The sequence below is a fragment of the Apodemus sylvaticus genome, chromosome 1 (genome assembly GCF_947179515.1).
Source record: "Apodemus sylvaticus chromosome 1, mApoSyl1.1, whole genome shotgun sequence".
Lineage (NCBI taxonomy): Eukaryota > Metazoa > Chordata > Mammalia > Rodentia > Muridae > Apodemus > Apodemus sylvaticus.
The window spans coordinates 87,217,782-87,241,911 of NC_067472.1; the positions used below are offsets into that span (position 1 = coordinate 87,217,782).

A 24,130-nucleotide genomic window follows, 5' to 3' on the forward strand; every position below is an offset into this window, starting at 1 on the left:
GGAGGCAGAGGAACTATGGAAAGATAGAGATCAAGAGGGGAGATCTGCCAAAAAAGGAAGGAAGGAAGGAAGGAAGGAAGGAAAGAAGGAAGGAAGGAAGGAAGGAAGGAAGGAAAGAAAGAAAGAAAAAAAGAAAGAAAGAAAGAAAGAAAGAAAGAAAGAAAGAAAGAAAGAAAGAGAGAGAGAGAGAGAGAGAAAGAAAGAAAGAAAAGAAAGGAAGGTCGGGCAGTGGTGACGCGTGCTTTTAATCCCAGCACTCGGGAGGCAGAGGTAGGTGGATCTCTGAGTTCCAGGCCAGCCTGGTCTGCAAAGTTCCAGGACAGCCAGGGCTACACAGAGAAACCCTGTCTCAAAAAAACAAAAAAAAACAAAAAAAAACAAAAAGAGGGGAAATCTGTCCCATTAACACTATCCCAATGAAATAGACACTGGACGCAGAGAAAATGAGCTCTCAGGCAAAGGCTTTAACAGAGCAGTTCCTCAAAGAGTGGTGTGGGGGAACGGTGGCTTGAGGAGTGCTGACATGGACAAGAGTGCCCCACAGCGGTGGATGCGCCCTGAAAGGTCCACAAATGTTCGGTTAATCTTGAGGACAATTCAGGGGTCCTGCTTATAGTTTAGTAATAAAGACTTGGAGACCTCTGTATCGTATGAGGATGTTTGCTGGGGCAGTCTTTCGGCTAGCCCATCTAACTCAAGCCTGACTTCCCCACGGGTTTATCTCTCTGCTCTGCCTCCCTGCTGAGTTCCTGTCCTTCTGCCCCAGCTCCAGAGGCCAGCGTCTATAATGCAAAAAGCCACACTCCTTACTCAAGCAGTTGGCAGGGAGAAGGTCATGGCTACTTGACCTTCACCAAGGCATCTTGCCTTTTCATTTTAGGCACATGAGGAAGAGACAAACATTTACTTAACCTGCAAGCAATTAAACTGTAGGCACAGCAATTAAAAATTGAGGAGAATACAGGGAGACATTTTCATAGCCAATATGTGAATTATCCCAACAACGAGTTCTTTAAGCATAGACCTGAAACTCCAGAGATCCTCTATCACTGCCTCCCAGAGCTGAGGTTATGGGCGTGGGCTGCCTTAGCAAGCTGAGAATGAAATCTCTTTTTAAAGAAATCTCTTGCTCCTGTTTTCATCTTTTTGTTTAGGGTTATTTTGTCAGTTTTAAGGGAGCTGGTTTTGTTGTTGTTCAGTTGGTTTGGTTTTCTTTTTTCTTTTTTTTTTTTAAAGATTTATTTATTATTATATGTAAGTACACTATAGCTGTCTTCAGACACTCCAGAAGAGGGTGTCAGAACTCATTACGGATAGTTGTGAGCCACCGTGTGGGTGCTGGGATTTGAACTCAGGACCTTTGGGAGAGCAGTCAGTGCTCTTAACCGCTGAGCCATCTCTCCAGCCCCAAAGATTTATTTACTTAATGCATGTGAGTACACAGTTTTCTTTTTTCAAGAAGAAACTCTGTATAGTTCTGGCTGTCCCAGATCTTGCTCTGTTGACCAAGCTAGCCTTTTTTTTTTTTAAAGATTTATTTATTTATTATATGTAAGTACACTGTAGCTGTCCTCAGATACACCAGAAGAGGGCGTCAGATCTCATTACGGATGGTTGTGAGCCACCATGTGGTTGCTGGGATTTGAACTCAGGACCTTTGGAAGAGCAGTCTCTTACCCGCTGAGCCACCTCTCCAGCCCCCAAGCTAGCCTTAAATTCAGAGAACGTCCTTCCTGCCTCTGCCTCCCAAATGCTGGGATTAAAAGCATGTGCACCAGGCCTAGCTCTCCTCCTCTTCTTCTTCTTCTTCTTCTTCTTCTTCTTCTTCTTCTTCTTCTTCTTCTTCTTCTTCTTCTTCTTCTTCTTCTTCTTCTTCTTCTTTTTGGTTTGTCGAGACAGGGTTTCTCTGTGTAGTCCTGGCTGATATATATATATATAATGGATCGCTGGGCGGTGATGGCACATGCCTGTAGTCCCAGCACTTAGGAGGCAGCGGCAGGCAGATTTCTGAGTTTGAGGCCAGCCTGGTCCACAAAGTGAGTTCCAAGACAGCCAGGGCTACACAGAGAAACCCATCTCAAAAAACAAAACAAAACAAACAACAACAACAACAAAAAAATGGATCAAGGGCTCAAGAAATGTCTCGGCCCTTAAGAGCACCAACTGCTCTTCCAAAAGCCTGAATTCAAATCCCAGCAACCACATGGTACTTCCCAACCATCCATAGCAAGATCTGACACCCTCTTCTGTAGTGTCTGAAGACATTTATTTATATAATAAATAAATAAATCTTTTAAAAAATGGATCAAGTCTGGGACATGGCACAGTTAAGTGCCTCCCCAACAGCATGAGGATGGGCTTGATCACCAGAATCCACTTTAAAAAGCTGGGCTTTGGTGACACACACTTGTAATCTCAGCGCTGAGCTGGTGGAGACAGATAAATGTCTGGGACTTTCTGGCCAGCCAGTCTAGCCTATTTGAAGAAGCTCAAGTCTAGTGAGAGAATCTATTGACAAGAAAAGGTGGATGGTTCCTGAGAAGCAACACCCAGGGATGTGCTGTGACCTCCATCTCCAAGTGCAAACATCTGCAGGCTAGGACACACACACACACACACACACACACACACACACGAGGGGAGAGAGAGAGAGAGAGAGAGAGAGAGAGAGGCAGACAGACAAAAGCAGAGAGATACAGATAGAAAGAATATGAATGAGTCATCATCTTTGGAGATTTCATGGTTATCCTGAATCTAGTGGGGTTTGTCCCTGAAATAAGAGGAAAAGAGGATAAATGACAAGAGACAGATGTATTTCCACTCATAGTCAACAAGGAAAGGGAAAGACATATTTTTTACTCTTATGGAATATGACTTAAGGGCTTGAAAATCCCTCTGGTCCCCTCTTTTACTTCAGAAAGGTCATATAAAGGAGGATTCTTGAAACTGTATGCTAAAGCTGATTTGTTTTTTAATGTTTGTTTGTTTGTTTCCAAGACAGGGTTTCTCTGTATAGCCCTGGCTTTCCTGGAACTCACTCTGTAGACCAGGCTGGCCTCGTACTCAGAAATCTGCCTGCCTCTGCTTCCCAAGAGCTGGGATTAAAGGCATGTGCCACCTAATAATGCATCTGGCTAATGATGACAATTTATTTTCTTTTCTTTTTTTATTTATTATTTTTTTTATTTGTTTGATTGGTTGGGTTCTGGTTTTTCAAGACAGGATTTCTCTCTGAACAACCTTGGCTGTCCTGTAACTCAAACTGACACAGATTTACCTGCCTCTGCCTCAGGTGCTGGTATTAAAAGTGTGTGCCACCAGGCCCTGGGACAGTTTCTCAGTTATAGTTTTTCTTGGGCTATCTCGAGCTCCCTAAAGAACCATTCCTTGCTGGAGAGATGGATGGCTCAGGGGTTAAGAGCACTGACTGTTCTTCCAGAGGTCCTGAGTTCAATTCCCAGCAATCTCTTGGTGGCTTACAACGACCTGTAACAGGATCTAATGTCTTCTGGTGTGTCTGAAGACAGTTACAGTATACTCATATACATTAAATAAATCAGAGAGAAGAGAGAGAGAGAGAGAGAGAGAGAGAGAGAGAGAGAGAGAACTAACAAAACCCTACTAAGAAAGCTAATAGGTAACACCTGAGGCCTACAGAGAAGATTCTTCAGCTGCTGAAACTGACCACTTGATATTTCCACTAAAGTATTTTTAAAATTCCTTTGTTGTTGTCTGTTTTGAGAAGAGTCTCACTATGTAGCCCTGGCTGGCCATGAACAAGAGATAAGTTTGCTTCTGCTAAGATTTAAGGCTCGTGCTTTTATGCCCAACAGAAAGATGCCTTGATTTATAACTTTCTTTGTTCTGTTCTATAAAAATTTTCAAGGCTTAGTGGCATATGCCTTCTATCCAGTGCTCTGTAGGCAGAGAGGCAGGCAGGCCTCTATAAGTTTGATACCAGCCTGGTCTATGTAAAAAGTCCCAGGATAGCCAAGGCTCATAGTGAGATCCTGTCTCAAAAAACAAAAGGCATGAAACCACTTCCACATTGGAACATAGTATTTGGGGAGATCTAAATATACATTCCTGGGCTCCAGTCACTCAGATCTGAAGGGGTCAGAGCTGTGGTTCTTTGTTTTGGTTTGGTTTGGTTTTCACCACAGCTGCAAGTGACTGAAGAGACTGAGTATCACAACTGTTCCTTCCGGGTTTATAGTCTGATTGCGCCTGGAAAAGCCATCTAAAGTCAATAGAAGCCAGCCTCCTGAGAGAATGCCTATCTCAAGTAAGGACGCTGTAAAACAAAGTGAGTACTCGGTGCTCGCCAGCCTTTCCTGGCGCATTGCCAGGTGTTAAGGGTGAGCAGAACTGCCACTATTGGGTTGGCCCTGGAGTGTGGGCCAAAGCCACTGTGCACTGTGGCTGCCACCTGATTCTTTCCAGAGACCTCTACTCAGGTGGAAACATTGTTGACTTCACCACAGGGAGAATTTTTAGGACAAGCCAGTATGAAACAGAGCTGGAGTGTACTAGGAGGAGTTGTCTGCGTCTTACCTGTAGCTGTGTGTGCGTTTTAATGCCTCTCACGTGTTAGCTAGTTCTGTGAGATTTTTTTCCTACCCTCTTTCCTTTTCTTTCACTAAAAGAGGTAATTTTTTTTTACATTTAATTTTATGTGTGCATGTTTGCATGCATGTGTGTTTAAGCAACACACATGTACAGTGTTTGCATTCCTTCTAGGCTCTACGCCACAGTTACCTGGCAACAGCCAGGTATGCCTGACTCTGTATAAAAGAGGCTGTTTGTCCCTTCCTCACTCTGTTACCTTCTTATCTTCTTACTCCCTGCCCCTCCCCCCTCTCTCCCTTTCCCTCCCCCCTCTCTCTCCACCTATTCCTGGCCAGCCTTGCCTCTCCCTCTCCCTCTCCTTTTCCCTCTTTCTGCCTTTCTCTACCTCTACTTCCTCAACTCCCCTTCCCACACCATAAATAAACTCTATTCCATACTATATCCGTCATATGGCTGATACCCCGGGGGAAGAGATTCCTCAGCATGGGCCTGCAGAGGCGCCCTTCCACCTCACCACACCATATGGTGCCTCTACCAAAACATATCCTGCCTGTCCTCTTCTCTCTCTCTTTCTCTCTCTCTTTCCCTCCCTCTCCCTCCCTCTCTTCTTCCTTCCTTCCCTTCCTCCCCCTCTCTTCTCCTCCCTCCCTTGTCTCTCTCTCTCTCTCTCTCTCTCTCTCTCTCCCCCCCCTCTCTCTCAATAAGAAAACAACATACAGTGCCCATAGTGGCCAGAAACAGGGTGCTGGTGCCTCTGGGGTTAAATGAGTTACCATGTGGATGTGGGCCTTGAACTCAGTTCCTTAGGAAGAACAGCTAGTACTCCCAATCCTTGAGCCAGCTCTCCAGCCCAGTAAATGAGATTTAAGGTGGCTCTCTGGGCATGCTGGGAAGAACCACAATCTTTAAGATAAAACCATGAGGGCTGGAGAGATGGCTCAGTGGTTAAGAGCACCGACTGCTTTTCCAAAGGTCCTGAGTTCAAATCCCAGCAACCATATGGTGGCTCACAACCATCTATGGAGAGATCTGACACCCTCTTATGCCCCTCCCTAAGTAAATAAATGTAATAATCTAATTTTAAAAAAAAGATTAAAAAAAAAAAGATAAAACCATGAGTCACAAAGGTCACACAAGGAGGTAAATGCATCTTTACCCTCAATGAGATTCCTAGCAAATTGCCATATATTATCAGACCTTTAGCTAGATTTGTTGCTATTTAAACATTCTAACTTGAAGCATCTCTATATAAAAGTAATGTGGGCTACACATGCAGGAATTCTTGATGCTTAGTTAAAGTCAAGAGACTTTAGTCATACTTCTGGTAGGGGCTCTTTTTCCTTCCCACGTCCCCTTAATTTTTCTTGTTATAATGCTCATAAAATGCAGATACGTGTCTTAGTGGAACAGCCCTTGCAAGAATGAAGATATTCCAAAGAGACACTTGTAAGTCTCCCTTCTTTTTTTTTTCTTTTTCTTTTTTTCTTTTTTTTTTCTTTTTGTTTTTGTTTTTTTTTTTTGTTTTTGTTTTGTTTGGATTTTTTGGATTTGGTTTTTTTTCGAGACAGGGTTTCTCTGTATAGCCCTAGCTGTCCTGGAGCTCACTCTGTAGACCAGGCTGACCTCGAACTCAGAAATCCACCTGCCTCTGCCTCCCACAGTGCTGGGATTAAAGGCGTGCGCCACCGTCGCCCAGCTTAAGTCTCCCTTCTTGATATCATTTTGAGGCGTGGACCCCAGGAAATTGGAATTTCCTTAGGTCTGATTTTGAGAGAAGGAAAAAAGGCTTAGAGCCTGTGTCCAGCCTGGAAAAAAAAATCTTTTCTGTAAGTTCAAACGGCTCTGAAGGTCCAGGACCTTTCAGAACAGACTGGAACTAAGTGGTCATGATGGGCGGGGCTTCTGAGCTAAGCTTCTTGCCCTCTGTTTAAACCTAAACCTCCTGTCAGAACCCTGAAAACAGACTTGTGGGTATGTTTCACTAGACTTCTTTCCGGTGTGTCCATTTCTCTGCTTTTTACTATTTGATTGGTTCATTGAGCATAACTTATTACAACTCCAGGGTAGACTTAGCTCATTAGGGCCCTGGCTCTGACCCAGAAGAACTCTAGAAACACTACTGGCACGTCTCGATTAAGCAGGTTAAGCATCCTGTTCCTTTAAAGTCACCAAGCCTTTCGCTTCCTTGAGGTCAGAAACAAGGTCACTAAGAAACCTTGGAGTAATCTCCCTCCTTCTACTAAGTCTGAAGGTCAGGGTTGAAGTCCAGTCCTCACTTTACATAACCCAAAGCACCCTTGGAACCCAGGCCTGGGGCCTGGGCCGGCCCCTGTTGCCATGACAACGGTTCCGGCCCCCCAACGCTGGAGCTCCGGGACTCTGATTGGCTGGAGGGCGGGCTCTTTCTCGAGATGGGTCCGCCGCCGCCATTGTGCAGCGCTGCTCCCAGCGGAGGGTTCCGGCTGTGGCCAGTACCTCGGCGTCTACGCGTCGCCCGGCAGGTCCGGGGCTCCGGTCCGTGCCGGTGCAGGCGCCGGCATGTGGCTGTGGGAGGACCAGGGCGGCCTCCTGGGCCCCTTCTCCTTCGTGCTGGTGCTGCTGCTGGTGGTGACGCGCAGCCCCTTCAACGCCTGCGTGCTCACCGGCAGCCTCTACATCCTGCTGCGGTTCTTCAGCTTCGAGCCGGTGCCGTCCCGCCGGGCCCTGCAGGTGCTCAAGCCCCGTGACCGCGTGTCCGCCATCGCCCATCGCGGCGGCAGCCACGACGCGCCCGAGAACACGCTGGCGGCCATCCGGCAGGTGAGTCCCGCGCACGCCTCGGGCCTGCTCCGTCGCTGGCATCTCTCCACCGCATCCCGGCCCCGCATCCCGGCCCCGCATCCCTCCCCACTTAAGCTATTTCTAGAATCCCCCGAGAACTTGTAAGTAAGACTTGGTATGTGCCAGACGCTGGGATGGCAGCCAGGCAAGACTCCTTTGACTGGGCTTTCTTCTGGGTTGGGAGAGATAACATATGAGGCGACTTTAGGGTGGGGCAATGCATTATCTAGCAGAAGCAGTTTTCTACGAACTGGATATTTGTGAACTGGAACTAGAATTACAAGTTTGGAATCAGTGGGAAGTGTTCCAGGATGTCGATGGCAAGTGCAAAGGTCCTGAGGTGAGGCTTAGGATGGAGGCTTATATGTGGTGCTGGCTTTGAGGAGCAGAATCTAGCGTGTGGATGGGCTAAGATAGGTCAAATGGGATCTCGATCTCTCTCTCCCTCCCTCTCCCTCTCTCTCCCTCTCTCTCCCTCTCCCCCACCCCTCTCTCTCCAGTGTTTCTTTGTAGTCCTAGCTGTCCTGGAACTCACCAGGCTGGCCCCAACTCAGATCTACCTGCTTCTGGTGGGGTTAAAGTGCTGGGACTAAGGACATCCATCACCACCACCTAGCAAGATAAATATCACCCTTATCACAGAGTATATTTCTATCCTTTAAATTACTTGGATATTATCTTTATGCCCTCTCTCCAAATACGCCTTCATCACAGTCTACAACCCAGCCAGCCAGACTCCTGTCAATATTTGCCTTCCTTTTCCACAGGGCACCGGGAGAATTTTAATAGCCCTTTGCCCTGCGAAGCCTTCTGTTTTCAGATTAATGTCAGCTTGCATGGCAAGAGCATTTCAGTGGATTATGCACTTCTGTGTACTACAGTCAGCCTTCATACATGTTGTCCTTGCATCTGTGGATTTAATTGTAGATCAAAAAATAGCATGAAAGGAGTGTGTGGAGTGACATCACACCTTAACTGCTTACGCAGCTAGTTTGTTTTAGACGGAAGAACGCCGAGAGTTGACTTGAGGGGTATAGGAAGGCATTTCTGGGCCATATGCAACCACTACAGCTTTCATTCTTCTTGTTTGTTTCGCTTTGCTGTCCTTTGTTGTTTTGGGTTTTTTGTTTTGTTTTGTTTTGTTTTTTTTGTTTTTTGAGGCAGGGTTGCAATAGCCTTGACTGACCTGGAACTGGCTATGCACCTCCCCAGCGCTAGGATTAAAGGCACGCACCATCATATTTGACCTTTTAGACAGATGTACATCTAGTCTTCTCATTTCTTTGAGATCTAGATAGACTAGGTAGGAGAAACTGACTCCAAGACATCACAGCTCCTTCCAGAATATGGCCTTCTGACTGGACAACTCAATGCTCTCTGGCAAAGATTAAAATATTTTCCAGGATTTTTGAATGTGGGCTATTTTCTTTGTCCAGCTTAAGTAACTTGCTCATTATCCAACACTGTGCCCTTTAGCTGTAACAAAGAAAATGTAGCAAGTAGGGCACTCTCGTCTAGCCCTAACCTCAGTTTCCCCATGTAATTGTAAAGTGAAAATGACAGTGGCGTCTGTGAAGGAGGTGACGGGAGACAGAGGCTTATCAAAGCCTAATGAGACTCCACGTGGGAGCCATTTCCCAGGAATCTAAGGATGGCTTGATGTCCTCCAGAATAAAGGCGAAAGAATTAAATCTGAGAGAAAGACAGTAGGAGGACAACCTTTGAGTTCACAGAGGGCACATGTATGTGCATTGTCAGGAGAGAAAGGCACGTGGTGGTCACTGGCTTTGGTTCTGCTTCATTTATGTAAAGTGCCCTAAAGAGTAGCAAAGTTAACTTAACTTAGCACGCAGAGTGTTCCAGAGTATTTGTTGACAGTGGGATTTGGCCAAGGCGGTTTGCCTGGATGTCAGGCACATGAAATGAGTGAGGAAGCTTCACGTGTGAGAGGAGAATACACGTGTCACCCTGTTGTGTCATAGGGCGGAAGTCTCTGTACGATGGACATCGTAGGGGAAATCACAGTGTCTCTAGCCTTGCGTCACATAGTTCCTGGCCTGAAGAGGACGTGAAATGTGGCCATTCAGCCGGCAGGACTGGCAGGTCATTGTGGACTATCTTTAGTTATGGCTGTCCTTAGCGGTCGGATGCACACACACTACAGAGGAAAAGGTTGTCACCTCCCTCTTGACTTGAAAAGTCAGGATTTCCATCAGATTTGGGTTTTGTTTTATTCTTTGCCTCCCTTTGTACATTTGCAGCTCAAAATTTGCGTTCTTAGACATTAAGTTTCTAGTAGGAAATACGCTAGTTAACAAAGAAAACTAATGTGAAATGGATATAAACAACAACAACAAAAAAAAAAAAAAAAAAAAAAACAGGTAGTGCATGCCATTAATCCCAGTGCTCTGGAAGCAGAGGCAGGCATAGCTCTGTGAGTTTGAGCTCCTAGAGTTGTCTACATAGAAATTTCCACCACAGCAAGAGCTACATAGAAAGAACCTCTCTCAAAACAACACTCCCCCCCCCCGCCCCCCAAAAAGAGAAAGGAAATGCCACAAAAATGGGCGGAGAGGAGGCTCAGTAATTAATGTTCTGCTCTTACAGCGGACTGCTTGTAACGCCAGCTCCAGGTGATCCACCACCTGTGGCTTCCACAGAGACCTGCACTGGCACGCACAGACCCCACACAGACACACATACCTATAAGTAAAATAATTTTTTAAAAAGATTTATTTTATTTATATGAGTACACTGTAGTTTTCAGACACACCAGAAGAGGGCATCAGATACCTGTACAGATGGTTGTGAGCCACCTGTGGTTGCTAGGAATTAAACTCAGGACCTTTAGAAGAGCAGTCAGTGCTGTTAACCACTGAACCATCTCTGCAGCCCCTAAAATAATTTTTTTAAAATATGGTTTTAAAAGATACGGTATTAAAAATAGTGGCAAAGAAATACAATTATTTCAGCTGTGCCCACAGTCCACTCCGTCTGGACTGAGGATGGCTTTAAAAATAAAACGTCCAGCCTCTGGCTCTCTTGCCCTCTTGTTCTCTCTTGCTCTCTTGGGCTCTTCCCTTCCCCCCCTTTCCACGTGGTCATAGCCCGCCTCTACTTCTCTCTTCTCTCCTCTCTGCCTTTCTCTGTCTCTACTACTCTTTTAACTTCCCCTCCCCCATGCCCTAAATAAACTCTATTCTATACTAAAAAAATAAAAATAAAAATAATAAAAAGTCTAGCTGGGTGTGGTGGTGCAGGTCTTTACCTTCGCTCTTATGAGGCAGAGGCAGGGGGCTTCCGTGCATTTGAAACAAGCCTAGTTGTATATAGCCAATTCCAGCCCAGCCAGAGCTACCTAGAGAACCCTATCTGGGGAAATTATAGTGTATCCTTCTCTCTCTCTCTCTCTCTCTCCCCCCCCCCTTAGATTTATTCATTTATTATATGTGAGTACACTGTAGCTATCTTCAGACACTCCAGAAGAGGATGTCAGATCTCATTATGGATAGTTGTGAGCCACCATGTGGCTGCTGGGATTTGAACTCAGGAACTTCGGAACAGCAGTCAGTGCTCTTAACCGCTGAGCCATCTCTGCAGTCCCCCTTCCTTCTCTTAAAAACCAAACAAACAAACAAACACCCTCTGGTTGCAATTAGAACAAAAGATTCTAAGCTCCCTTGCTCTCTTCTGCCTTTCTGTCTGTCTTTCTGCACTTTTTTTTTTAAACCCCACCTTCCCAGCCCCGACCCTTTCTCTCTTCCCCTTTCTCAGAGCCCTGCTCTCTGTTCCCATCACCCAGTGTTTGTCTGGGATTCGAGGGGCTTCATGTACTTGACCATCCAGCTTCACACTCCTCCCAGTCAGCGGACTTGCTCTCTTTCCTAACGGGTGCAGATGGAGCCTGGCCTCCAGAAGGCCGGTGCAGCTGGCCACGGGGCTCACGGATTAGTTGGGCTCTGCCAGGCAGCTGCAGAGAAAGAGACATCGCATTCTTAGATGCCAGCATCCAGCCATACACATATGCGCACGTGTACACACACACACACACAAACACACACAGGAGCACGCATATGTGCACAGAACCAGCAGCTCTCGTTGTGAGCACAGAGGCTGGGGTGAGTCTCCACTAACTGTAAGAAAGGGAGTAGGCTAGGGAGCAGGAAGCCTTTCTCTACCTCATCAGCTCCTGGCTGCCTGAGGCCTTGGCTTTGTGTTTGCTCTTCCTCCTGCATGAAGAGTCCTCACTTGGATCCCTCCCTGTTAGAGCCAAGGGCAGAGCAAATTGTGTGTGCTCATCTGCTCTCAGAAACTCCGTTTTCTGAATAACCTTTGTAGGGTTTGTGGATTTGTTTATTTTTTTTATTTGGTTTGGTTTTAATAAACTGTTTAAAAGACAATAGGTAGGTCTAGTGGTACATCTGTAATCACAGCCCTCAGGAGGCTGAGGCAGGAGGATTGTGAATTCAAGACCATTTCAAACTACATGATGAGATCCTGCCTCTAAAAATCAAGGGCTGAGGGAGTAAGTCAGTGATAGCGTGTGCAAGATGTGGGACTGGGTCCCCAGTGCAGTGTGTGTGTGTGTGGGGGGGGGAGGCAGAGGCTAGTGGTCTTAAAATACTGTTTCACCATATTTATTTGTGTTTTGACCAAATAGCCCTAGTGAAGAAAGGTACAATTAAATGTCTAGTATGTCTAGAGATAAGGATATTGTTTGTTATAGAGAAAGAAACTAATGGTGTATTTGTAATTTTATGTTATAAACATAACCCATGTTGATGTGTGGTGTATTTCAACGTTGGAATCTTTAATATTATAAGGCATTGTCACCAGTGCAGATGGAAGCTCTACTAGAGATGGTCACTAAGCTTGTCTTTCTTGTCAAACAGCGTGTGAGGAGTGACAGCTCTGAGCTGCGTACCAAGCTCCTTACAGGCATGGCTTCCACATCCTCACAACTCTGTGGGGCGTCATAGAAATGCCATCTTAATGCAGAAGCGGAGGCTAGAATACATAGAGACTTAACCTCGGGGACATGGCCGGAGATGGGATTAGGATGGAGGGGGTCGTGGTCACATGAGTGAATTTGTGGGGTGCCTGCTGCACAGCACAGTACTGCAGTCCCCCATGGTTACTTCAGTGTGTGCCTAGTACATCAAGCCTGGAAGGGAGCAGCGGTGTCACTCACAACCTTGAGGTGGCTATGGAGCCATTAGTAGTAAAGTCACAGCGGCAAGAGTGCGCCGCTGCCACACCTTAGCTTGTATACTGCTAGGCAAACTTCTGACTCACTGTCTCAGCCTCCTCATTTGAACAACGGGCTATTAGAACTACTTGCTTAATAGTGTTTGTTATAAGAATCAAATGAGCCCATGCATTTAATTGCTGGGCGAGGTAGCACATGGGAGGCAGAGACAGGCAGGTCTTTGTGAGTTCAAGAACAACAAGGGCTATAAAGACTCTAAAAATTAATAAATAAACAATATAAAACCCATAAATTCCTGGAAACTAGAAAAGATTAATAAATACTGAGTATTATAACTTTATCATCATCATGTTTATCATTTCTGTTGATATGTGTGGTAAGGCTTTTCACTGGGTGCATTTGCAGTGACCCAAAAGTCTGTAATCATCACGAGCCTCTCCTGTGTTCACTGTGACGAGGAATCAACAAGGCACTCATGAGTGTGTTTCTGAGTTACTGCGGGGAGTTATTATTTATTTTCTTGCATACAAGTCAGAAGGACTCCACCACTGAGCTGCAGCAGGGTCCACATTCTTTTTTTTTTTTCTTTTTTTTTTTTTTTTTTTATTTTGGTTTTTTGGATTTGGTTTTTTGGAGACAGGGTTTCTCTGTATAGCCCTGGCTGTCCTGGAACTCACTCTGTAGACCAGGCTGGCCTCAACTCAGAAATCCACTTGCCTCTGCCTCCCAGAGTGCTGGGATTACAGGCGTGCGCCACCACCGCCTGGCTGGGGCCTACATTCTTTTTACATACATTCTTTTTTTTTTTTTAAGATTTATTTATTTATTTATTTTATGTATATGAGTACACTGAAGCTGTACAGATGGTGGTGAGCCTTCATGTGATTGCTGGGAATTGAACTCAGGACCTCTGCTCACTCGGGCTCCACTCGCTCTGGGCCAAAGATTTATTTATTATTATATGTAAGTACACTGTGCCTGTCTTCAGACACACATCAGAAGAGGGCATCAGATCTCATTATGGATGGTTGTGAGCTACCATGTGGTTGCTGGGAGTTGAACTCAGGACTTTCTGACAAGCAGTCAGTACTCTTAATCACTGAGCCATCTCTCCAGCCCTTACATAAATTCTGATGTACTTTATTAAGCTTATCAACTTCTGTAACACCATAGCCAGTGCTACAGATGTGATCAACAGTTGTCTCTATATGCAGTCTTGGGGTTTGTCAGAGAGGATGAGGTTAATCCCACACAGTCCCGATTGATTTCGTTTCTACTGGAATTGTGAAATAGCCGAGTAACGGGGAGCACAGAGCAGTCACCAGCCTTTCCAAGTCGGCAAAGGGAGAGTTTGTCTAATGATCAAAGCCACCATGGCCAGAAAACACTTGGTGTCAGAAGTCTCCTCGGGCTCCTCCTGTGGTCTGCGGTGGTGTGAAGAGCGGGACTGGATCTTTTTAAGGACTTGACAAGTGTGATGCTGAGGCAACATTCACACCCATGGGAGACAGGTTCATCTGGGGAGTGGCCTGGAAGAGGAAAGGGACAAAGTCTGTCAGGGCAGCTGTCTACTTCAGCAGCCATGGTGCTTTTCTTTCATGTTTAGATATAAAACGGTATCTGTAGCTGTTGACATTAATATTGTTGATGTTTTTGTTAAGGCAGCTAAGAATGGAGCAACAGGTGTGGAGCTGGACATCGAGTTTACTTCTGATGGAGTTCCTGTCTTGATGCACGATAACACAGTAGATAGGACAACAGACGGGTCTGGCCGACTATGTGATCTGACATTTGAACAAGTTAGGAAACTTAACCCTGCAGCAAATCACAGACTCAGGTGAGTGAGTCCCTGACATCATTACACAGGTCCTTTAGCCCTCACTGCTGGTTACAGGTAGGCACTGGCAGCTTCTAAGTATACCTATTCCAGGAGAGTTTTTTCATTTCAACTTATCCCTAAGTAGTAAGCCCACACCAGCAGCAACAGAAGCACTGTGTGTACATTTTACCATTTGCATTGCAGGGTATCCGGCCGCTGCAGCGTTCTCAGGATAGTACTGCCTATGTGCTAGGCACTAACTGAAACTTACTCTCTGCCATCCTTTAAATCAGAGTCAAAGGCTTAAAGCAGTGGCTTGCCAATGCTCTTGCTTCAGATATACCAACTCATTCTTTAAGCTGGTCTGATGATGGTTCCACCATTAACCACTTCACTAGATCTTGCAACAAACTTAGGAGGAGTCATAAGATGTGAGGAGTAGGAGAATCCTAGTGAACTCCAGACTGGCACTGCCTGTCAACAGCAGTGTTCTGCTCCTGCGTGCTCCAGCACAAAGGCTGCTAAAATCTTGGCTTGGTTTGCACAACTGAAGAGCCAACTTATTTACTTAAGTGGAGATAAATATTTACACTTAAAAATCATAGGTAGCTACCACATAATTACATTAATTTTGCTTACATAAAAATCTGGAAAAGTTAAATGATCAACTCAAGAATCAACAATAAGTTCATGCCGGGCAATGGTGGCGCACGCTTTTAATCCCAGCACTTGGGAAGCAGAGGCAGGCGGATTTCTGAGTTTGAGGCCAGCCTGGTCTACAGAGTGAGTTCCAGGACAGCCAGGGCTACACAGAGAAACTCTGTCTCGAAAAACCAAAAAAAAAAGTTTATATAAGAACCAAGATTAGAATCTTGACGTTCCAGTTTCAGTTAAAAAACATGAACCTACCGAACTGTTTCTAGCTGTCCTTCACTCCCTCCCTCTCTCCCTCTCTCTCTTTAAGGTTTTTCAAGACAGGTTTTTTTCTGTATAGCCTATCTTTTATTTACTGATTTGTTTATTTACTTATTTATTTACTTGTTTGTTTTTTAACATGTTTGGGTGTTTGGCCTACATGTATGTCTCTTATCACATGCATGCCTGGTGCCCACAGAGGTCAGAAGAGGTTGTTGGATGCCTTAAGCCTGGAGTTACAGACAGTTGTAAGCTGCTATGCAGGTGGTGAGACTCAATCGTGAGTCCTCTGAAATACAGTCAGTGCTCCTAACTTCTGAGCTAGCTAGCTCTCCAGGCACTATCTTCTTTGATAATCAAGGCCTGTGCTTGTTGTGGTCAGTGCCGTGTCCGTTCCCTGATCAGTGGCCATTGTTCCTTGAGTGTTGATTGTCTGACCCAGTGATGAAGGTCTAATCCCCTGTGAAATGATTCAGACCTAAAAGAATTACAGTCAGCAAGGCCAACTGTACTGGATGCTGGAAAGAGAATCGCTATCCTGAAACTCCAGAGCCCACTTAGGAGCTTGCTCTTCCTGATATCAGACACTTCATTGCCCTTCTGTGTTTGAGGGCAGCTGGCTTTAATATTACAAACACACAGCATTAGGAGGATGTCAGACTCCGTACTAGAACACCTGGCCGCCAGGCCTAACAACCTCCTCAGAACCCACGGCATGGCGGGAGGAGAGACCCGAGTTCCAGAAGTTTTTCTCTGACCTCCACATATGTGCCATGCATATGTGCCCCCCCCCCACTGCTGTAAATAAAAAATTTAAAATACAGGTATGATGATTCATGTGTATGAGGCAGAGGCTGGCAGATCTCTGTGAGTTCGAGGGCAGCCTGACTAGGCTTACAAAGTAAGTTTCAGAACAGCCACACACAAAACCCAGTCTTAAAAAAATGAAACAAAAGAATGAATTAATGTAATAAATTTTTTTTTAAAGCTGTCAGGCTTAGACTTAATTCAGCAAAAAATGCTTAGGGTGGGTATCAACCATTTGAATTCTGCAAAAAAGGAAAAGCATAGCATTACGCCATCTTAATGTGTTTCACATAACTATGTAAGAAATTTTTTTGAGGGTGTGTGTGTGTTGCATGTAATGTTCGTGCACCATGTGTGTACAGTGCTTAAGGAGTCGAGAAGCGGGTAGCAGATCCTCTAGAACTGGAGTTACAGACAGTTGTGAGCTGCCATATGGTTGTTGGGAGCAAGGAGCAAGCTGGGGAAGGGCAGCCAGTGTTCTTAACCACTGGGCCGTCGCTCCAGCCTCACACGAGCACTCGATTCTACAGTTATAACAGATAGCCTTCTCGAGGATTGACTCCAGACAGAGTGCTTGGCTTATTTTAGGACCACCTTTCAGGGAAAATGGGCATTTTAACACTAGCTAATTAGGTGTGGTGGCCTGTGCCTATAATCCCACTAACTTGACAAGAGGGTCAGAAATTCCAGCCAGCCTGGGCTACATGGTGAGACTGTGTCTCAGCAAAACAAAATAAGGCAGGGGTATGTGTGCATGCATAGTGTGTGTGTGTGTGTGGGGGGGGTGACGGCAAGCTTAGGGCTTCCTCGATGGAGTGGACATCAGCACAGATGACGGGTGAATTGCCTGTAAGATGTGCATTAACCATCTGAAAGTCTTAGGTTGAAATGGACACAAGCCGTATAGAGTGAGCCTTCATTATGAGAAGAAGGCTGATTTGTTGGGTATCAGGCACTTAAGCTTCGTTTTCTTTAGCAGAGTATATATTCTTTTAGAGCAGTGGTTCTCAACTTTCCTAATGCTGTGACCTTTAATACAGTTCCTCATGTTGTGGTGACTTTAACCATAAATTATCTTCATTGTTACTGCATAACTGTAATTTTGCTAGTTATGAACCATATGTAAATATCTGTGTTTTCCAATAGACTTGGGCCGCTGTGACTCCCAAAAGGGTCACCACCCACAGGTGGAGAACCTCTGTTTTAGACAAACACCTACATAGCAGTATGAACTAATAAATAGATTGTTTTCTCTACAGAAGGAGAAATTAGCTTAAAATCAAAATCAAGTCCCCGAGTTTCCCATAGGTGGTTGCAGTGCCCTGTGATGGGCAGGTTACTTTGATGGCTCGCCACTTGTGTGGACATGCCCTCATTCCATGGGGTCTGTGGTTTGTGTTGGCTTTGTTTGGGTACCATATACACTGTTGGGCTGCCGCTGGAGAAAGAAAGCATTCTTGGCCTTTGTTTGGGAGACATTTGTAAACTGTAAACTGTCCAGTAAGTAACCCTTGCTCTTTTCCTGCGCGCACTGATGTGAGCCATTCCTTTCTCCTCTTGCAGAAACGAGTTCCCTGACGAAAGGATCCCTACGCTGAAGGAAGCCGTCACAGAGTGCCTCCGCCATAACCTCACCATCTTCTTCGATGTCAAAGGCCATGCAGATATGGTACAGTACACTCCGTGGACTTTGCTATGCTAAAAAGATGGCTTATGGAAGGCTGTCATTTTTAAAACTAGCCATATGTTTTCTTATTTATTCTTTTTCCTTATTTTTATGACTTATACTATACTTAATGGAAGTATAAAATGCAGTTTACATGTTTAAGTTTTGGAAATAATTTTCTTTTATGGAACCTTTTAGCAAGATTTTATCTATGTGAATAGTTAATATATTAATAACAATAGTTAATATAGTTAATAGTGAAGATTTTAACTATGTGAATCTCTATTGCACAGGCTTCTGCTGCTCTAAAGAATATATACATGGAATTTCCACAGCTGTACAATAACAGTATGGTCTGCTCATTCTTACCAGAAGTCATCTATAAAGTAAGTTGGACCTTCTTTTGTTACATTGGATTAGTCGCTGGAGGTATTAGCAGTGGGCACTGTGGGATGCCCATTGTCACATTGAACTGAATGCAGCCACAGTCAAGAGCTCTCCTTTAAGAGGGGGGGGAGTCTTCTGGGGGTGGGCACACTCCTCCGCTTTAGAATGTGCACAGCCCTCTTCTAAGGGCTTCTCTCAGCCAGGCTCTTTGCAGCCTCCTTGTGTGTCCTTGGTACACATGAGTCCACACCCTCCTTCCCAAAAAGTAACAGTAAAACAGCTTTAAAAAACTACTCGTAGCCAGGCGTGGTGGCGCATGCCTTTAATCCCAGCACTTGGGAGGCAGAGACAGGCGGATTTTGAGGCCAGCTTGGTCTACCTAGTGAGTTCCAGGACTACACAGAGAAACCCTGTCTCCTTTAAAAAAAAAAAAAAAAAAGCCAAGCAAAACAAAACTACTCTTATTGGGGGGGGGGGGGATGAGGAACTGTGAGAGGCGAGGCAGACAGAGGGTGGTAATAACTGGACACACATCCCAACACTTGGAAGACTGAGGCAGGAGGATTTGAGTTTGAGATCTGCCTGGGCTGTATAATGAAGCCTGTCTGAAACAACAAAATCCCTTCTGTAGTATTTCAGACGCACATAGAAATGGTTACTGCATGAATCCCCATTAGCCATGCTCTTGCTTGTTTCTCCCTGCCCCATTGATCTTCCCCAATAAGCCCTTGTTTAGTTTCAGATCATCAAAGATTGGAAAAATAGAAATTTTCATGTCTCAGAAGTTCCATGAATGCTTTTAACTTTTTTCAAATAAAAATTGGTATTTAGATTTTGAAAAGAATGTTCATTTGCATCAATACCCAAATAAAGTATTCATCTTCAATCTTAAAGTCTACAATTTTGTTTCCCTTCCTCCCTCTCTCCCTTTCTGCCTCTCTGCCCCGCCTCCCATCTCTATCTCTATCTCTCTTTATTGGATAAAGCAGATGTGTGTGTTTGAAAGTGTGTGCGTGTGTGTGTGTGTGTGTGTGTGTGTGTGTGTGTGTATGTGTGTGTACACACGTGCCTGTTGCTAGTCCCTCATGCATGCTAGACAAATGCCCTACCACTGGGCTGTGTTATAAGATCTGAAATTATATTTTTCATTTACCCATGTCTGGTGATTATACACTTGTGTGACTTTGTAGACTATTCCTCTCTTGGTTTCCTGTAACCTGGTGAAGTGCACTAGAGCAGGGCCATATCGTAGTCACTGGCCAGGTCTGTCAGTTTACTAGGAAGTTAGGAAATGTTAATATTTTATTCAGAATCTAGAATTCATCTATAAATACCACACCTCCTGATCTATCATTTAGTTCCCCTATAAACTGTAATTATTTAATCTTTTTCTTTATTTACTAGTTTCCAAACTAAGGAGTTCTTCTGTGGCATTCTGTGACTAGGGTCAACAGAGTATTCATTAAAATGTTTGCAGCAGGACAGTGCCCGCTGTTACAGACCTCCCAGGTGGAGGTCCTTGGGCTTACAGGCGTGGCAGTCAGGCTTCGCGGGCTTGTGTGACCACAGAGGCCTTCAGAATATGTGATGCTCTTCCATGGAGCTGAGAGCACAGCCTGAGGTAGCTCCCTGGCTGCCCCTTCCTGCCCTGCCCTCTCTGCAGTCTCCTCACAGCCCCTCTTGCTCCCTCACCCCGGGCTCTGCAGAACTGCCAGAAACAGGGTTGAAATAAACCAGCGTCTCTTGAAATGATCCTGGTTCTATCCTCATTAAGTTCTGAGTTAACATGCTATTTGATTAATTCATATCTTCATAGCATTTTCAAAATGTGGCTTTGAAAGTTGGTCATGGTGGTACACATCTTAACCCCAGCTTTTGGGAGCCCAAGGCAGGAGACTTGGTGTGATTGGTCAGCCTGAACTACGGAAGGCCTTGTCTCCAGAAACCTGGACATACAGACAAATACAGCTTGACCCTGTGGTTGGCATTTTCTCTCTTTTTGCTTGCTGTGTGTTTCTGACTAAACCTAGGGCCTCATGCTTTCCACCAGTGTGAGGCTGGGCTCCCTGGGCAGCCAGGTTCTCTTAGTTTGATAGTGCAGTTCCTGTAGGGCTGTGAGGAAGAGGCCCTCAATTGTAGTGCATATTACACACCCACATTTACTTTCTCAAAGGATTTGTGAGAGATGGCAAACTTGGTCGCCAGGGGGCTCTCGTCAAATGAATATTTGGTGAATCTAAACTAGTGAGAAATTATAGACCTAAGAGATGATCATTTTCTAAAATTTCTTTTCAGATGAGACAAACAGATCAGAAGGTAATCACAGCCCTGACTCACAGGCCTTGGAGCCTGAGCCACACCGGAGACGGGAAGCCTCGCTACAGCGCCTTTTGGAAGCAGTCTGTGTTTGTGCTGTTGGACATCTTGCTTGACTGGAGCATGCACAATGTCTTGTGGTACCTGTGTGGGATTTCAGCCTTCCTCATGCAGAAGGATTTTGTCTCCCCGTAAGTTAGAAGTTTTTGTCTTTTGGCTTCATATGTCCTAGGTGCTCTTCTGGGAAGGAGGCATTAACGAAGTGGGCAGAGGGAGTTGTTTCTGACTCATAGGCCCCCTGATCTGGTAAGTTTGAGCAGTGCCAGCTGCCAGAAGTGTGTGGGAAGATGGCAGGCATGGTTCAATGATTCCCACAGGCTGACCAGACACTCACAAGTTTATACGTTGGTTTGTCTGTGTGTGTGTTTTTCTGTGTGGTGTTTGCTTTTGTGTGTTTATATGTGTGTTGTTTGTATGTGTCGTGTGTGTCTGTGTGGTATGTGTATGTTTGTGTGGTGTGTGTATTGTGGTATTTGTATGTGTATGTTTGTATGTTTGGTGTTTGTATGTATGGTATGTATATGTATGGTATTTGGTCTGTGTATGCGTGGTATTTGTATGTGAGCTGTGTGTGTTTATATGTGTATGTGAGCACCTGGAACTCACTGATGCAGCTGGTCCTGTGAGAAAGCTAGCATTTCCTCAGGATCTTTTTCACCTCCTAAGCGCTGGGACTGTAGGTGAGCTGTGATGTCTCCCAGCTTTTATGTGGGTGCTAGAGACCCAATTCTGATTTTGTATTATAACATATTAATCGTGTAATATATCCATAAGTTCTTGATATCTATGTAAATGTGTATGGCAGAGCTGATGTATCATCGCCCACCTCATCAAGCAGGATTTCTCTGTAGCCCTGGCTGTCCTGGAACTCACTCTGTAGACCAGGTTGGCCTCGAACTCAGAAATTCACCTGCCTCTGCCTCCCAAGTGCTGGGATTAAAGGCGTGCGCCACCATCGCCTGGCCCTGTAGTGCATTTTTTTTTATTGATATATTTTTTATTTACATTTCAAATGATTTCCCCTTTTCTGGGTCCCCACTCCCCTCAAGTCCCATTAGCCCTCTTCCGTCCCCCTGTTCTTCCATCCACCCCTTCCGCTGTAGTGCATTTTTAAGAAGCAGTCATGAGTGGCATCACACTGCTTCCTTGGGAAACTAGACAGGCAGGGAAGCACCGCATCGGAAACCGCGGCTCTAGCTCCCATCCTCCCTCTGCTGTCTCCTACAACCTGTCTGTCCTCTCGCCTGCTGCCACCCCGCGAGCTGGCTTGAGAGCACTGTAGCTCCATATGGCACCCAGCTTGCTCACTCTGGCAGCCATTTTGTTGTGGCCAACAGTGCTGTCACATGCAACAGTGAGGAGGCAAAGCCGTCCTTTCGGCCTCCTGGAGGGCCACGTCCAGTCGGACAGGGATGCCGGCCCAGGGTTGAGTCTAGTCAACAGAAAACCACTTCTCCGGCTGCCAGTGGGTCAGTGGGTCAGTGGGTCACATGCTTCTTGTGCAAGCGTTGGGATCTGTCTTCAGATTCATAGCAGCTGTGTACAAACTCAGGGCTCAGCAGATTCTGGGGATCAGTCTAGCTGGAGCTTCAAACTCCGGTTCATAGAGACACCCTGTCTCAAATAAGGTAAGAGCAGTAGTGAAAGACAGCGACATCAACAGCTTCGAGGTCAGTCAGTGCATAGACTTTGTATTCTGACCTAGTCTCGCACAGCTCCAGAGGGGTCCCAAGGGAGGAGGAGGGGAATGGTAATTGTTACCACAGTGGCACAGGCCTGAAATCTAAGCAACTCTGGAGGCTAAAGCAGAAGACTCCTTGTTCAAGGGTGGCCTGGGTACAGATGGAAGTGAGAAGCTGGGATGCAGTGGATGATGATTGCCCCCTGCGTGCCCAAGGCCCAGGGTCAGACTCCAGCCTCTCCATCTGCCCGTGGGTAAAGGACATCCAGGCCTGCTGCTGTCGGGAGGGCTGGTGCTGTGGGCCAACAGGAGGAAGTGGGCATGGTGGGGTGGGGGCTCACACCTGTGTCCCTCACCAGAATGGTTCCGTGGCATCTTCCTTGAGGATGTCTCAGCTACACACCAGGGTAGTTCATTGTCTTGAGAAATTACCAGTTCTGGAGTGTGGGCTGTGAGCCTTTTGTCTGCCTGGAAGTCACTGAATCATTTTGGACCTGTGAATCTGAGAAAATGTGGTTGTTCTAGGCTTGCTGTTTGAAGGTGTGTGTCTGGTTTGTGTCACTACAACTGCTTTTATATGGTGACCTTTCCCATAACCTGGGGACACGCAGGATAAAGTCAGTGCACTTTCAGGACTTCTCGGCTAGTCACCAGGATATGGGGCAGGGTGTCGGGCAAACTAAGCTCTGCCTGTGAACTGCAAGGAAGAAAGCGTGGAGAGAGAGCTTAGAGTGCTATTCTTCCCAGGGAGTAGAGGGCGGAGACACTCCTCAGGGTTGAGGAGGATCTTGTTCTGGTGACCTGAAAGGGAGGGAAGCTTCTGCAGTCCAGAGAGAAACGGGCAGTGTGGGCAGTGTGGGTGTAAGAAGGCAGAGGGGGCCTTGGTGACTCATGTGTTTGAGCTGGGATGATGTAAAGTGGGCGTAGGCCGGGCCTGCTTCTCAGCCTTCTGACTGCGGTAGGAGGCCAGCTAAGGCTCTCTGAGAACAGTTGACACTCACAGAACACATGCTTTGAGCTCTCAATTCCAGGGACAGCTGTTCATTCTAACACAACTGGTTTTTCCCTTTTCTCCAGGGACTATTTGAAGAAGTGGTCAGCTAAAGGAATCCAGGTTGTGAGTTGGACTGTCAATACCTTTGATGAAAAGAATTACTATGAGTCCCACCTTGGGTCCAGCTACATCACTGACAGCATGCTAGAAGACTGTGCACCTCACTTCTAGACTCCCCAGGAGGAAACACAGTTGCTAACTGCCTGGAGACCTCTTGCAGGGACATAAGAACACTCTGTTAGCACAAGCCCGGGGGTCCTGTGGCCCATACTAGCAACAGCCAGTGTCACCCCAACAAGCAGAAACCAGGCATGGCAACCATGCTCCAAGGAAGGCTCCACGTTTGCCCTTAAAATTCTGGATCTGCAAAAAGGCAGGGTGGCCCCACCCCAGCCCGCTGAGGGTTCAGAGCCACGAGGATGAGCAGAGTGGGTCCTGCAATTAGGGCGCAGGCACCGATGCATGGGGCTTGCATGATCACTCCAAGTTGACATTTTAAATCTTGCCGTACTTCAGTAATTCACTTATTTCCAATATTTGTCGTCAGCTCTGTTAATGGCGACCTGTAGGTGTCAAACTTGTGACCATACTAATAAAATCATTGAAAGGTGAACAGAGGGCAAACTGTGTACCGATCTTGATCTTCTAGTTCTACAGCGTCTGGTGGCAGGCTGCTCTGTGTGTGCATCCTGGAGGCCTCTCCTGCTTTAGTTTCAAGACTTAGAATGATCAGTAGCATCTTGCTGTAAGCACTTCTGACCACCAGGGGGCAGAGTGTCAGCTTTCCCAGCTTGCTCAGAAGCTCAAGCCCTGGCAGGGTCTTTTTT

General features: G+C 45.9%; 1 protein-coding gene across 4 annotated transcripts; it reads left to right on the top strand.

Annotated features, from left to right (window-relative positions):
* The first annotated feature begins 6,979 nt into the window (after positions 1–6,979).
* Gde1 (glycerophosphodiester phosphodiesterase 1) lies at positions 6,980–23,916 on the top strand. Of its 4 annotated transcripts, none has more exons than XM_052200415.1 (6): positions 6,980–7,368; positions 14,260–14,435; positions 17,703–17,808; positions 18,099–18,191; positions 20,488–20,699; positions 23,327–23,916. In XM_052200415.1, the coding sequence occupies exons 1-6, from the start codon at positions 7,108–7,110 to the stop codon at positions 23,472–23,474; spliced, it is 996 nt and encodes a 331-aa protein (XP_052056375.1). In that variant the 5' UTR covers positions 6,980–7,107; the 3' UTR covers positions 23,475–23,916. The 4 variants fall into 4 exon arrangements, with proteins under 4 accessions (XP_052056375.1, XP_052056402.1, XP_052056383.1 ...); XM_052200442.1 differs by having other exon boundaries at positions 7,279–7,368; positions 14,264–14,435; XM_052200423.1 differs by lacking the exon at positions 6,980–7,368 and adding an exon at positions 7,661–7,729.
* Positions 23,917–24,130: the final 214 nt, after the last annotated feature.

Excerpts from the sequence above, each read along its gene's own strand:
- Gde1 (XM_052200415.1), top strand. The coding sequence starts at position 7,108 with ATGTGGCTGTGGGAGGACCAGGGCGGCCTCCTGGGCCCCTTCTCCTTC. Across the intron at positions 7,369-14,259 it reads CGCTGGCGGCCATCCGGCAG|GCAGCTAAGAATGGAGCAAC; the intron begins GTGAGTCCCGCG and ends GTTTTTGTTAAG. Across the intron at positions 14,436-17,702 it reads GCAGCAAATCACAGACTCAG|AAACGAGTTCCCTGACGAAA; the intron begins GTGAGTGAGTCC and ends CTCCTCTTGCAG.